Raw genomic sequence first — 14,191 nt, 5'->3', positions numbered from 1 at the left:
GACTATTCTGGCCTGTGTGTTTCAAAAATGTACCTAAGCTCGATAAGAAACGATTTTGGTTGCTTTATTATTGTTACCTTGGTCCCGTACATGTTCTATGGTTCTTGATAAACAGAAATATTGTGCTTTCGCAACAACGCAGAAACGGCGCTTGGGAGTCGAGGCGGTGCGGTGCGGTGCGTGCGGCGCTCGGGGAACTCGCTATCGTATTTATTAAAATTCGAGGGTAGGAGCATGATTCTATCTGTTTTGAAATTATTTACGATATGTTCCGCCTTAAACAGCGACGAATGGTTTACCTTGGTCAGGTACATTTTGTAGAGTTCTTGGTAAGCAGAAATATTGTATTTACGCAACGGCAACGCAGAAACGGCGCTGGGGAGTTCAGGCGGTGCGGTGCGCGCGGCGCTCGGGAGTCCCGCCATCGAAGTTATTGAAATTCGAAGGTAGGAACATGATTCTACCTGTTTTGAGATTATTTACGATTTGTGCCGCCTTAAACACGACGAATGGTGTGCAATGATTTTTTCTAACGTCAGGTAGGAAAGTACACCTACACCTAAAAATGCGATCAGTTTTGGTGCAACGTGACATAGTTCGCTTGAGCCAAACATCGGCTTAGTGTTGTGGCGGAACCTTGACGGTGTATTCGCCTTGAATAATCGGTGATTTCCATGACATCCCTCTTGTCAGATTATGAAGTCACCGTTTGCTGATAAAGGAAGCCCAAATTTTTACGGGCCATGTGCAGTTGATATTAAGGAAGACTTACCAAGTTTCAGAGAGCTAAATTAAGCGGTTTTGAGTGCCGAACTCCCGTGCAGTCCCACCAAGAATGCGTGGGGCTGCAATCACAGCCCGCCCGCGTGTAGGTATGATTAAGTGCGATCCTCCTGGTGGTTTCGTCACTGTTTGTTTTATTTTTTGTCCCTAGCTTTCCTGTTTCACTCGATGCAGTCTGGAATTCTCTCAGTTTATCGATATTCTATTCAAGGCGCTTTTGGACTCCCCTGATGTAACCTGAGCTCCATTTTACAGACTGATCTGGTTCAAGTTCCCTGGTTTGCGACTTTCTCCAATTTGATGCTGTTCTCCACCTCCATATCATTCAGATCCACTCGTTCGCTGCGTGGCCAAGGTCAAGTCTCCCCTCTGTACCCGTAATCTGGTTCAAGCTCGTTATGCCCATCCGAAGTCTGGCACGAGCTTCCACCACGTCCTATCTCCAGATTACGTGACCCAGTTTTCGCGCCCATCCCGATGCCAGTGACACCAGTGTGACATCGCCTGCCCCCCCCCCCCCCCCGCCATGCCCTGCCCGCGGGCGGCGGGGCGTTCGCCGCCGATGGTTCCCGTCTGCCTTGGCTGCCGGCGCGGCGGCCGTGGCCGGCGCCGGATCACGTGTGCTCCGGTACCGGCCGGCCGGTCGTGCCCGACCATCGCAAATAAATGACGCCCGCCTCCCGGGCGGCACGGCAGTGCAGGGGTGACGACCGTGACGATCGTACCAGACTTTCCGCCATGAGGCTGCTCATCGTGTTCGCGCTGCTGGCCGGCGCATACGGTGAGTGGGGCGCCGCAGCGCACGGCGTCAAGGGAGACAGGCAGCGACGCCGTCGCCAGCTTGTGGTTATGTTAAGTTTGACTGGCGTCATGAGGCCCACTTAATGACGGTGGCAGCGGTGACGCCTGCATGATGTTCTCGAGATATCAGGAGAGGGCGCCCCCTGTCCATTGAGCGGCGGTTTCTCGGGTGAATGTGAGACACCACACCCCAAACAGGCAAAAGATCTGGCATTCAGACAAGTAAAAGGTCTGACATTCATTCCGGCCAAGGCCTTCAGACAAGCGCACTAGCACCGAGCTGGGCGTATGTAGACGTTTCTGCGGGATGGTGAGTCACATGGTGATGAAGTTTCAGGCCGTAAGACTTGAAGCCGTTCGGCTACTGTTTTCTTTCACGCTGGCGAATTTGATAATTGTGCTGGATGACTCTCGTGGAATGGTGTGCACAGGCCTTGTACGGCAATGTGCTCCAATCGAGTCTCTGCTTATGTCCATCTTGGTCACCAACTTTGACTGTCACCGTGAGCAATATAATTATTGAAAATGTAAAAGAGACACTGTATTGATATCTCCGGCCTTCTTAGGTTCTTTGACGTTCTACGTTCAAACACCTCACCATGTTTTAAGGAAAGCAGAGGTGGAGTGCTCTCTTCCCGGTGCCGTCAAATTCGCCTACAAAGGAGCGGGCTAAATTTAAAGGAAAGCACCACTGTTGGGTCCAAACCATTAAACTCTAAGCGTGGTTTATGTATGTACATGGGAGTGCAGTTAAATCCTACCACTGGCTTTCATATCTCTGCTGCCGAGCTCTGTGCTGCTATACAACAACAATGCATCAAACGATTAAATTTTCAGTGTACATATTCACAGCTCGGTAAAATTGGGTTGCTGTTACATTGCGCTTGATGAACAAGCATTTTTGGCGTGTCGTGTAGCGCTAACACTCAGCTATATGCTCAAGTGCTGAACGCCTATTACAATTACATGACATGTCGGAGAACTACAAACGATAGCAGGCTTCAACTAGCTGCCTGACCTCAGTGAGTGTTTAAAAAGTTGACACCAGTCATTCATGTTAGCATTGCGTACGGTAGCACTTGGCTGCAGTTTTCGGGGTCACACCAGTCACAAAATATGTGTTTATTCTGCGAATCTCACTTAGTCTCACCAAGCCGCAATTGGCAGCAGCCGGGGCGTTGAGCAACCGAAAATAATGCTTAGACTAAGCTATGCCATCGCAATCCAATATTTAAATCCCGGAGTGCCGTTTGAGCACAGCGACACCTGTTGCATTCGCCAGTAATCTCTGGCCACCGCGGGGCCGTCAACCCATTAGAAAGTGCGTAGTCACCATGGTCACCGCGAGTAAAAGTTCAAGGGGTCCTTCAAGGTCGAACGAAAGGAAGCGCTGATTCTGTGGAAAAAGAAAGTTGTTTGGAAAGGCGCTGTTTCGATAGGACACGTTGGCCCGAGACTCTGCAGGAGTTGGCCAGCTATGGCGAGGGCCGGGGCGCCGGTAGCATTGTCACCTTTAGTCAAATGATGTCACATTCGGCTCATCTTCCATTACCACGCCATCCACTCCGCGTGATGTTTACGCATTGTCTACATTTGCGGCTGAGTCGTGCTGTCCAACGCAAGGCATGGGTACACTCGCACATGGTTTACACGTGAAATGGCCAGGTCTGAAAATGGCCCACCGTTGGAAAGCTGCGTTAGCTCAGCTCGAGTTTAGATATCTTTTGTATTGAACATCTAGGGCTGAATTCAGGCTGAGCACGGATCGGCATGCCGTCCGCGGCAGGCAGCAGGAAAGTGGAGCGATGTTGGCTGTCATCAGTCAGCTGCTGCTGAACGTTATCGCGTGACATGCATGCACCACTGCCCAGTCGCTTCATGTTGAACAATGAAACCGCACCCCAGGGTGCGGTCTGAATGTCATCGAATGAGGCAAACAGCCCCGCAGAATTTACGTGATATGTCGCAGTTGGGACAGGTTCTATAGCGCACACACACACACACACTCTCTCTCTCTCTCTCTCTCTCTCTCTCTCTCTCTCTCTCTCTCTCTCTCTCTCTCTCTCTCTCTCTCTCTCTCTCTCTCTCTCTCTCTCTCTCTCTCTCTCTCTCCTCTCTCTCTCTCTCTCTCTCTCTCTCTCTCTCTCTCTCTCTCTCTCTCTCTCTCTCTCTCTCCCTCTCTCTCTCTCTCTCTCTCTCTCCTCTCTCTCTCTCTCTCTCTCTCTCTCTCTCTCTCTCTCTCTCTCTCTCTCTCTCTCTCTCTCTCTCTCTCTCTCTCTCTCTCTCTCTCTCTCTCTCTCTCTCTCTCTCTCTCTCTCTCTCTCTCTCTCTCTCTCTCTCTCTCTCTCTCTCTCTCTCTCTCTCTCTCTCTCTCTCTCTCTCTCTCTCTCTCTCTCTCTCTCTCTCTCTCTCTCTCTCTCTCTCTCTCTCTCTCTCTCTCTCTCTCTCTCTCTCTCTCTCTCTCTCTCTCTCTCTCTCTCTCTCTCTCTCTCTCTCTCTCTCTCTCTCTCTCTCTCTCTCTCTCGCCCCATCCCTCCGAGGCACAGATTTGAAGGGGTCACAGATGGCACGTGCCTTTCCAAATTATGGAACATTCGACATGCATTGAATTTGGGCCATAAGTCCAGTTAGTCTCATGGAATTGTTTTGCCTTGCCATCCGTGTAGGGGGCTGGGTGGGGGGGGGGGGGGGGGAAACTCCATTCGGTTATTCTAAAGTGCCTTTCAAATCATTTTATTGTATCATTCTATGACTTGTTATTGACTTTGACTGTCATCAACGCTGCGCACGCCAAAAATACGAAAATATGCGCTCGTGCTTCGCTTTTAGTTTTGGGTTTAATACTTTCGAAGAGATCATTTGGTTTAGAACGGACGCCGCTATTCATGACCCCTGCTGGAGTCGTTCGAAGCAGCAGGTACATCACGTCAGATCTTAAAAGGGATGTCATATGACCCCAAAACCTGAAATAAAAAAGGTGACTGAAATGCAACGTGGGCCTAGATCCCTCAAAGATCCCAGGATCCTTTAAGCATGTAACCCTACAACATCTTGCATCCACACTTGCGACCCAGGCACATGTTCGCTGAAATGTACCAGTGATGTGGTAAAAGTCATTCGAGGTCGATGCCACCTCGGAATTAATTCCTGAAGGCTGGCAAAATTAATGCAGGTCATGGAATATTTCGTCATATTTTGACATCCTGCACGGCTGCTGAAGAAAACCCTTCTTTCGCTCACGCGTTTTGAGGCCTCTAGAAACCCAGTAGAATTAAAAATTTGGTACAGTCTGCTAATATCAACGTCAAATATGAATATTGTGAGCTTGCATGGACACCGAATGACCTCATGTGACCTAACATTGTCTGTTGTAATTAAATAGTGTCATACTTGGTCATTAGCTAGCTTTACTCCTCAAGCATACAACAAAAAGGTTGTAATGCATTAAAAGGGATGCATTGCCTTAGTCCTGACGGGTCACTTGTAGGAAATACCGATCAGACCTCACTTAAAGCTGCAGATCGCGGTCGGGCTGGAATCTTGCGACCATGCGTGGAATCAGCCGGAGGATCGTATACCCGTGCCGTCGGAAATCTTCACATGCCGAGTGGTGCATTTCTTTGGACGTAGGTCCCAAGCATCCCAAGCATCACCAACGTTTTAGGCCATTAGTTTTTGGTCGTCTGACATGGCCTGAAAGGTGCAAGCCTCTTGTACTTTTGTCACAACCGTTCCACATAGTCCACACATGGCCTGCCAAAATATCGCACACCAGTCAATGACGATTCCGCGGGTAGGTTTAGAGAATGATGCTCCATGACTGATTTGTATTTGGGCAAGCCGGTAGTGGTTGCGAAGAAGTTCCCATGTCCCAAGCAGAATTTGTTGGCAAACTCTCTTCGTATCCTTCCTTTTTAGATCAATTTCACACATAGAGTGGATGACTTCGTGATCTCACTAGGAAACCAAACATAAGAAAACTCAGCTCATGTAAGTCATTCGTATTTTTACTTGTCATTACAGACAGGATCGTATAAGCGGTTGATAGGTGCAGATAAGGTGTTCTACACAGTTCTTGTATTCGAAACACACGAATGGAATCAAAGAATTGAGTTTCTTGTGATGCATTTTGTGATGTCCCTACGGCAACGCCCAATTCGGGGAACAAAGGTGGTGTAATTTCCGTTGTTTTATCGCACGGGCCAAATTCGACTGCGGCTGATTTTACGTGAGTTGTTCTGTGCGTTAGCGAGGAACATTATTCATATAGATAATACAACAGTACCATTGTCCTTATTCCTCGGAGAAAAACCAGGAGAATGAAAATAAAGTTGGGTGGATATTTCGGCAACATGCCTTCATCGAAACAATAGCAGAAGTTGTTTTGATAAAGGCAGGTTGCCGAAATATCAACCTAACTATATCTCCATTCTCCTGCTTCTTATCGGAGAAATAAGACTAATGTTACTGTCTTGTCTATGCGACTGATTTTCTCACATCAGAAGGCAAGAATAAGACCACTATTGACTCAGCGGTCATATTTTAACATCCCCTGTGCGGCGCTGAAGGAACCCCTTCTTTCGTACATCACCCACATCGCCCATACTGCATCATAGCACTGCACACAATACACCACACCACACAAGGCACCCCCACTTTGCCTCGCACCAACCACAGTGTACTTCCATGGACTCATCCCTGCTGATTATAAGTAATACTGTTCTGTTTTATGAGAAAAATATTCAGTGTGGTTTAGCAAAGACCTAATTTCGGTGCACTTTGCTGCACATTCCACGGGTTCAATGTGAAAAGTGTAGCAAAAGGTTATAATTCGCATTGACCATGTGGAAGGTGCAGCAAAATGCATCGAAATATAGATATTTGCAGCTAAACCACGCGATGGTATGAGCACTGGTGCAAGAGTAGAAGGCAGAAGAAGGTGTAATAGCAAAGTTGCATGTTATGTCGCCCACTTCATTGTCGTTCGTTCACATGTCAACTTCTCTTTCTCTTTTTCAATGTTATGTTTTCTTTTACGCGCCACCATTGTACGCTTTATTTATGCGTAGTTTTATATTGTGTGAAAGCGCGGTATCATCCGGCTCTTTTCAAGCGTGAGCTGATAAATGATGCTACATGAAGTGACTTACTGAACGAACTGTAACGAGCTCTTTATCAGGTACAGTTCGAAATGATGCTGCACGAGTTTAATATTTCGAATCTATTGCGCATGGTAACAGACAGCGTGGCAGATCGCGCAGTGCAATATAACGGCGTAAAGTAGGTGCTGTACCTGCGGGTCTCGGACCTCCTTGGTTGGGCCATCGGCTGATAATCCAAACATTCACCCCAGGCCAGGAATTCACCTGTCCGGAAGCGTTCGGCGACTACGCAGACTTTGAGTACTGTGATTACTTCTGGCGTTGCACCCGCGACGTGGCGGAGCTGAAGCAGTGTGAGGATGGCCACGCCTTCAACCCCAGACTGCGCGGCACCATCTACCCCTGCGACTACTCCTTCTCCACGAACTGCACCGGCCGCACGCTGCTCCGTAAGTAGTCATCTAAGACCTCTGTGGGAGGCAGCGGCTTCCAGCATCGTGTCTTCAATGAGCCTGGTTGACCACTCGAGGATTTAGGCATAGTGAGGCGTGCTTATTTTCGTATTTTCATTTGTTTGGCGTTAGATGTATAGGAGAAGGTTGAGTGCGTTAAGTAATTTAACAACGACTTTGGATGACTTGCAGCTATTGATAAATTATTGCGATCTGGATTATCGCTCACGGCACCCGGTGTCATTCTTGGGGCTGTTCGCTCTCGTAACAAGCTTCCTCTAAACTGAAATGCCCACGTCGGTACACATCCGTCAATGCAACACGATCCGGAGTCGGCATGCTTTTTAAGCAGGCCTTCCATACTACCCGTCCGGAATGGCACCGCCCATAACGTGCAGTACGTGACACACCCCAACCACACGCCTCCTACCGCGTTCTCAGCAACAATCCCATGCTCAGATGGCTGTTGAGAACTGAGGGAAGCGAATGACCGAGTCGGTGACATGGTCCCGTGTCTTCGGGATGATATCACACCACCTTCATGTGACTCTTCCCTTGGGACACTTTCGGGGCACCCGATCCCCCGCCCACGCGCGCGCTGCGCGTGTTTCGCGCTCCTGCCACACCAGCACGCACCTACTGTCGCAGAGGACCCGCGGCCGGGGCCGGACCCGCAGTGTGAGCGCCAGCACGGTATCTTCGCCGACCCGCAGCTGTGCGACACCTACTACGTGTGCAAGAACGGCGTGGCCACGCGCACCCAGTGCGCGCCGGGCCTGCACGTGGCGCTGGACTCGCGCGAGTGCGTCTGGCCTGAGGCGGCCAACCGAGGCGCGTGCGACGCGCGTGAGAGTGAGTGCACCTCTGAGAGCGGCAGCCGACGCTGTGCCAGCCGCTGTATGGCACAGGATGTGGAGGCACTGTCTGGACTGGTAGAAAGGAATGCTGTTAATTCAAGGCTTTGCACCGTTACCCGTACCGACTCGGGGGTGATGCAGCCACGAATCTCGCACCACGTGACCGCGAAACGAGTCCGATAGTCCCGCCTGTTCGGGCTTCAAGGTTCTCCGTGGCTGATGCCACCCGCCCGACGTTCATGACGCCTCCCCCCATGTCTCGTGTGCAGGGCTCGGCGACTTCTCCTGCCCTCCGGACGCCGCGAACGCGTTGGACGTGCACGGCAACCGCGAGAGCAACCCCACGTACGCCCATGATGACTGCCGCTACTTCTACGTGTGTCTCAACGGTGTGAAGCCTTCCTTGGGCGGCTGTCCCGAAGGCACCGTTTTCAACGATGTGTCCGGGAAGTGCGACGACCCTATCAACGTTGCGGGATGGTAAGTGGGCCCCTGCATTGATGTGTGGACGGTCAGATGCAGAGAGCAGGGGCTTGCAGCATTTTGCTGTCCGTAGAACATCATTGGGCTGACTGCATCAACTTGGATGCCTGCGAGACATAGCTTTGGTAGTGGGTGTCCGGCGAAGCTGAACAAATTTGACTTGCGATGCAACACGCGTGTACGGCGCAGATGGTGCGAGAGCTTTGCAAGTGTCACATTGGCTGGAGCTTGAGTTGTCTGAGTGCTGCCACTCACAAAGAACACAGTAGAGGCCGGTGACGATGTTAACCATTGACTTTTTGGACGTTGTTTTCAGTGAGAATTACTACGAGGACAATGTCGTTTAAGCGGCGGCTTTGTCGGCCTGCCGGGGCTGGTCGTCTGTTTCTGCGAGACGCGAGGCATGCTGCCAGTGACCCGCATTGCCGGAAGTTGCCAACGAGTCGCTCCCTCCATCCGACTCATCGTCATCGTGGAACCTGTTACTTCATTGTACAAAGCGAAAATCGCCAAGCATGTAAACCATTGACCTTGACATGAATACACTATGGAGAAAGTTTGCCGTTCTTCTCAGGGTGCGCGATGATGCGGAGCTGCTGCCGTCCTTGTCTCAGAGCATTTCGGATAACTTGTGCGTTCATGTGACCGCGGGTGGAGCATGCCCATAGAATTGCGCGTGGCAAACCCTTATCACGAGTGTCTTTGGAGAGGAAACTTAAGGCGAACCAACTTAGAAACAATTGACATGGCCGCCACAACTGCCATGCCGTAGTCACACTCATACATATATCATAGCTTGACATTTTGGTTCTTGGTAACACGCTGTTGTTAATGCGTCAAGCATGCACTTGGAGGGGTAATGCGTGCATATCATAAAAAATCAGCCTAACACACACACACACACACACACACACACACACACACACACACACACACACACATACACACACACACACATATATATATACATACATATATATATATATATATATATATATATATATATATATAAATCAACCATATAGAAATCAACCTAATACTGCATGTCTGGAAAAATTAGCGTGTTTAATGCAACACAATGACGATGGAATATTGTCATGCCCGCTGCATGGTGGAACTGTCGATAAATTAGAATTTCGATCCACAATTGTGCTCCTCAGATGTATTTCGAGAAAGCTGATGTCGCAGATCGAATCGAGCACATAGAGCGCCGTAGGCATGGTTTTTCAGTAAATGGTGCATTCGCGGACGTTCGGGAAGCTTCCCCGAATGTCGTGGACAATTAGGACAACACCAGCCCGCGAGGGGTGGCCGAAGCCAACAAGGCTTTTCTTGGAACCGCGTCATACAAAGATGGAAAGAGCAACAGTAATTAACCACATACAAGCACAAACAACGAAGTCACAGAGTGCCGATGGTGCCAAAGTCACAGGGTGCCGATTGTGTGGTGGTTAACGCACCTGCGTCAACCACCGCGCATCTGGGAAATGAGAGGTACGGGGTTCCACCCCCGCGGTGCCCACGCTTCCCGCCCGAGTGAGAGGCAGGCGACGCCACGTAGATTCGGCAGCTGAGCGCGGAGTGAAGCCCCAGTGACACACACAAACCCCAACAGCACAGCTTCATGTTTTCAAATGATGCCTCGAAGCATGTTTACAAAGCTGAAGAGGTCGTGGCGGAGAATTCGGGCGGTAGCGCATTCCATAGCCTCACCGCGCGGCACGCGAACTGCTGTTTTCCGGCGGCGGTGACATGATTAGTGGACCGACGAAAGGGGCGGTCGTGCTGATTGTTCCGCACGTGATTGGTGCGCTCTCGGTTAGACAGAACAACCCTGCGGCCAAAGATTCAGGCTCGTTTGTACTGCAGGTTTTGCGTAAAAGAGTGAGGGTTTGGTGGATAAATATGCTTTTGAAAGTCAGCTAGTCCAGGGTTTCAACACACGCCAGAAATCTGATCAAAATTTCGTAACAGCGAACGTGCGAGAAAACGAGGGCTGTTATAATGGTGGGAAAGGTTCCAAGGGTACATAATACGGAGATGGTGTACGGCAGACAAGGCGCACCTCCGAGAGAAACTGAGTGGCTTGCGAATCCCAGCAGAAATAACGGTCGAACGTGGCGCCTAAATTTTCGGCTTCGGTACAAGTAGCCAGGAGTTCCGCGGAATTTAACTGTGAGCGAGGATAGGTTGCACATGTTTTATGTGACGCCAAGAGGGAAAAGTTGGTGACGTTAGGTCTGACTCAATGTCATCGACCATCTCCGGGAAGGCAAAGTTTTGGCCAGAGACGGCATCCTGCGTGTCGCCAGTATAATTAGCTACAAAGGGGTCAATGGCAAAGATTGTGAAGAACATGGGTATTTGGTAGGAGCCCTGAAAGACTTCCTGGCTGATTGGTCTCGGAGCAGACAGAACCAGAGAGTCAGACACTTCGTGTGTGACCAGAAGCATACTTTTCAAACCAGGTGGTTACTATGCTGCGACATTGCAATGTTGTAAGCAGCTTAGAGCGATCGTTCACGTCAAAAAATTATGAAACCAATTGGGTGCAGCAATTATATTTTCCCCCGTCCGTTGCAGAAAGCAAGCTACCCGACACGTCATTCAGAGTTCTCTCAGTAGAGTGCCGGGATCAAAAAACGAGTTAGGATGAAAAGCAGATGGTTGGATTTTAGGTAGCGATGAAGCTGATGTTGAACCAGCCTCTCCAGCACCTTGAGGCTGGTACGAAGGATGGACAGAAGAATTGGGCAGAAGTTGGAAAGATTGCCAGGATTGCCGGACTTCATGGGATGCGCCAGCGCATGTTTCCATAAGCTAAGTATGGCTCGACAAGTAACAAGTGGGTTTGAGAAATGTGGGAGGCTTACAGGCATACAGGCCACGTATGCGCTTTACAATCAAAATACATTGTTCAAACCGGAGGTGGATCCAGGAAAGCTATTAGCCAGCTCCACCTACACCAGCGGATCCAGCCGTTCTCCGGTGTCGCTTCAGGCGGGTGCTGGATCCCACCCTGTTGCCGCACAGTAGCGGGAGGTATGACGAACAGAAAGCGTGCCGGCACCGTCTCCCGGACCGCGATCGTTGGGGCGTTGGAGCGTAAACGTTGGTGGCGGAGGCATATCCATTTCAAACTGGTGTCGTAGATACACTTATGGATATTCTGTTTAATGGTATGCCAAGTAGATACACATGAGGCGCAGTCGTTGAAATTCCACACCACTATCTGCTGTATGACACTAAAATTAAGATATCGGTCAAACCATGTCCCCGCAGCAAAAACGCGTGTTTTCCTCACTTTTTTGCTTCGTGTATCCACCCATGCCAAATTTCCAAATTTTGTTCAAAGAAATGTAGTTCATAATGTATGCCATCGAATTTCGTTTTCTGGTAGAAAATCGGTCAAGTGGTTCTGGGGATACAAAAAGGGGCCGGATAAGCCCTGTCCCATCAAGCCTACCTCTTTGTTTCTTTTTCATGGCCACAAAAGTTGGGTTAAAAAAGATTCGATGGTGGTTGATAGCAGCTAACATTTTCAATGTGGGCGAATGAAATAACCGCATGACAGTGCGTGGTTATCTCTATATTTCACATGCGTGTACGAAAGATATTTGTTCTGACACCGAAATATATCCCCTGCTGGCTACTGCCATTATGAGTTCTGAGTTCTATGTTGGCATGGGTGCACAAGGACGACTTAAGCTCATGGCCTGGAAAAGATCGTATATGGCCTGGAATACATCGTATATAATATGTTCGACAATTGGAATATCAAGTGGCCAGTCAAGCTCTCTTTCTCTGGTGGATGACACTTCCCCTCAGTTCGGTAGAGAAAACAAGCAACTTACTGTGTGCATGGCGAGGACGCCAAAGTCGTCTACAGTGCTGTCAGAAGTTGTCCGGTCATCGCGCCGTGAGTGAACTCAGACCTTCATCTGGATCAAAATAACGACGTAGGTCAGCACAAAGCTGAGAAGGGAGAGCATGGTGGACTTCTCTACCGTGAAGAGGCCGACGCCGCCGAACGACAGCGGCTGCCGCGTTCTCTCGAGCAGCAGCTGCAGTGAGAGCCGTGTGCTGACCGGCAGCTGCGGCGACCAGCGGCCTCTGGCCAGCGCGGCATGCAGCTCCCGGCAGCGGTCGATCAGCGCGCTGCCCGTCCAGCACGACGTAGCCAGCCGCATTGCGTTCACCACCATGAACGTGGTGAAGCCCACCGACTCGGTGAGGTTGACGGCGTTACTTTGGTACATGGCCATGTTAACGTAGCTGCCGACCAGCAGGGCGGTCGTGACACACGTGAACAGACTGAACGTGGGCAGCGAGCAGATGTCGGCCGCCTCCTCGGCCACCTCCTCCACCGTGCGAAGCGCCTCGGACAGTAGGCGTAGCTGTGGCGCGAGTGCGGACGTGTGGCACGGCTCCGGCAGGTGGGACAGGTCCAGGCGCAGCGGCGGCGGCGGCGAGGCGCTGGTGCTGCGGCCGCCGACTGCCGGGTCCCCGGTCTCTGCAAGGTCGTCTTCCATGCTCCAGGCGAGGCCTTCGGAATCGGTGTGGGTAGGCTCCCCACCGGAGCCTGCCACGGGATGGATCTGCGCGATCTTGTTGCTCCCGCCGGCGCCGTCACCGCCGCTCTCGGTCCCCAGGCACTTGTGGAGGTATCGAGTGAGCCGTTCCATCTGCAGGCGGACGGCGTCCGCCAGGCAGATGAAAACCACGTCAGACGCGACTGCCATGGTGAGAGAAAACAAGGTGCTGAGCACCTGGGCGGTCATTAATGCCCAGTACCAGGGAGGCTCCTGCAGCACCGCCGGCACCAACACGGGAAACAGGTAGACGGGATACTTGCTTTTGCACAGAAAACCAACTGTCCAGGTGATACCCGAAGCTGTCATCAAGCCGACGATGATGATGATATAACACCTGACGTTGACGTAGTCGCGGGCATGCATGTACGCGGCGGTGGCGCACTCGAGCGCGGCCAAGCGGCGCAACAGGCGGTGCAGCCGCCGCCGCTGGTGCAACAGGCACACCAGCACCAGCAGCGCATGGATCATCATGGAGCCGATGGTCAGGCTGTACAGGATCTCGCGGGCGCTGCCCAATGTCACCGTCTTGGCCATGTTAGTGACGACGGCGAGCAGCGTCAGCGCCAACACCAGGAGGCGGGCCAGGCGCCAACCGGCCGGCGGCTCGGCTTGCTCCACGTGCAGCCCGCTCAGCGCCAGCAGTGAGCTGACGAGCAGCGTGCGGCGAATCAGCCGGGCGTGGTTCAGCATGCTGAGCCGGCTGGGCAGGCAGCTGCGCTCAGGTCACCTGCTGCCGCGGTAAGGTGTGTGAGTGTCTGTCCGGCTGAGCGTCTGAATGTGAGTGCCAGTGCATTAGAGCCAAATGTCCTTTTGGCCCGCTCTATAGCTGATTACATAACGCAGCCAGCAAAACGTGTGCACGAGGGCTGAACATTCGGATTTGAAATTTGACTAAATGCTCGGATGAGGAGAAAAATCAGCATGCAGAAATCAGTATGAAATTTCGTTCATGAGCATTCAAACACTCTGAAGGCTTGAATATGTATTCAAACGATCACACAACGTATGCAAAGGTCACCGAAGGTCACGAAAGCAAAAACGGTTGCCCTGATAGCTGTAATTTTACAAATGTGTTAACACGTCAAAACTGATATTGAAGACACATAATTAAGCGTTCA

The 14,191-nt window shown here is 51.0% G+C and overlaps 1 protein-coding gene across 1 annotated transcript; it reads left to right on the top strand.

The window, feature by feature from the left end:
* Nucleotides 1-1,378: 1,378 nt before the first annotated feature.
* LOC119100915 (protein obstructor-E) lies at nucleotides 1,379-9,037 on the top strand. The gene is made up of 5 exons (XM_037224116.1): nucleotides 1,379-1,564; nucleotides 6,938-7,135; nucleotides 7,787-7,990; nucleotides 8,265-8,475; nucleotides 8,795-9,037. The coding sequence occupies exons 1-5, from the start codon at nucleotides 1,450-1,452 to the stop codon at nucleotides 8,823-8,825; spliced, it is 759 nt and encodes a 252-aa protein (XP_037080011.1). The 5' UTR covers nucleotides 1,379-1,449; the 3' UTR covers nucleotides 8,826-9,037.
* The last annotated feature ends 5,154 nt before the right edge of the window (nucleotides 9,038-14,191 follow it).

Source organism: Pollicipes pollicipes, unplaced genomic scaffold (assembly GCF_011947565.3).
Source record: "Pollicipes pollicipes isolate AB1234 unplaced genomic scaffold, Ppol_2.1 Scaffold_4881;HRSCAF=5763_pilon_pilon_pilon, whole genome shotgun sequence".
Classification (NCBI taxonomy): Eukaryota; Metazoa; Arthropoda; class Thecostraca; order Pollicipedomorpha; family Pollicipedidae; genus Pollicipes; species Pollicipes pollicipes.
The sequence above is the reverse complement of the archived record's forward strand: the minus strand, read 5'-3'. Positions and strand labels throughout refer to the sequence as shown.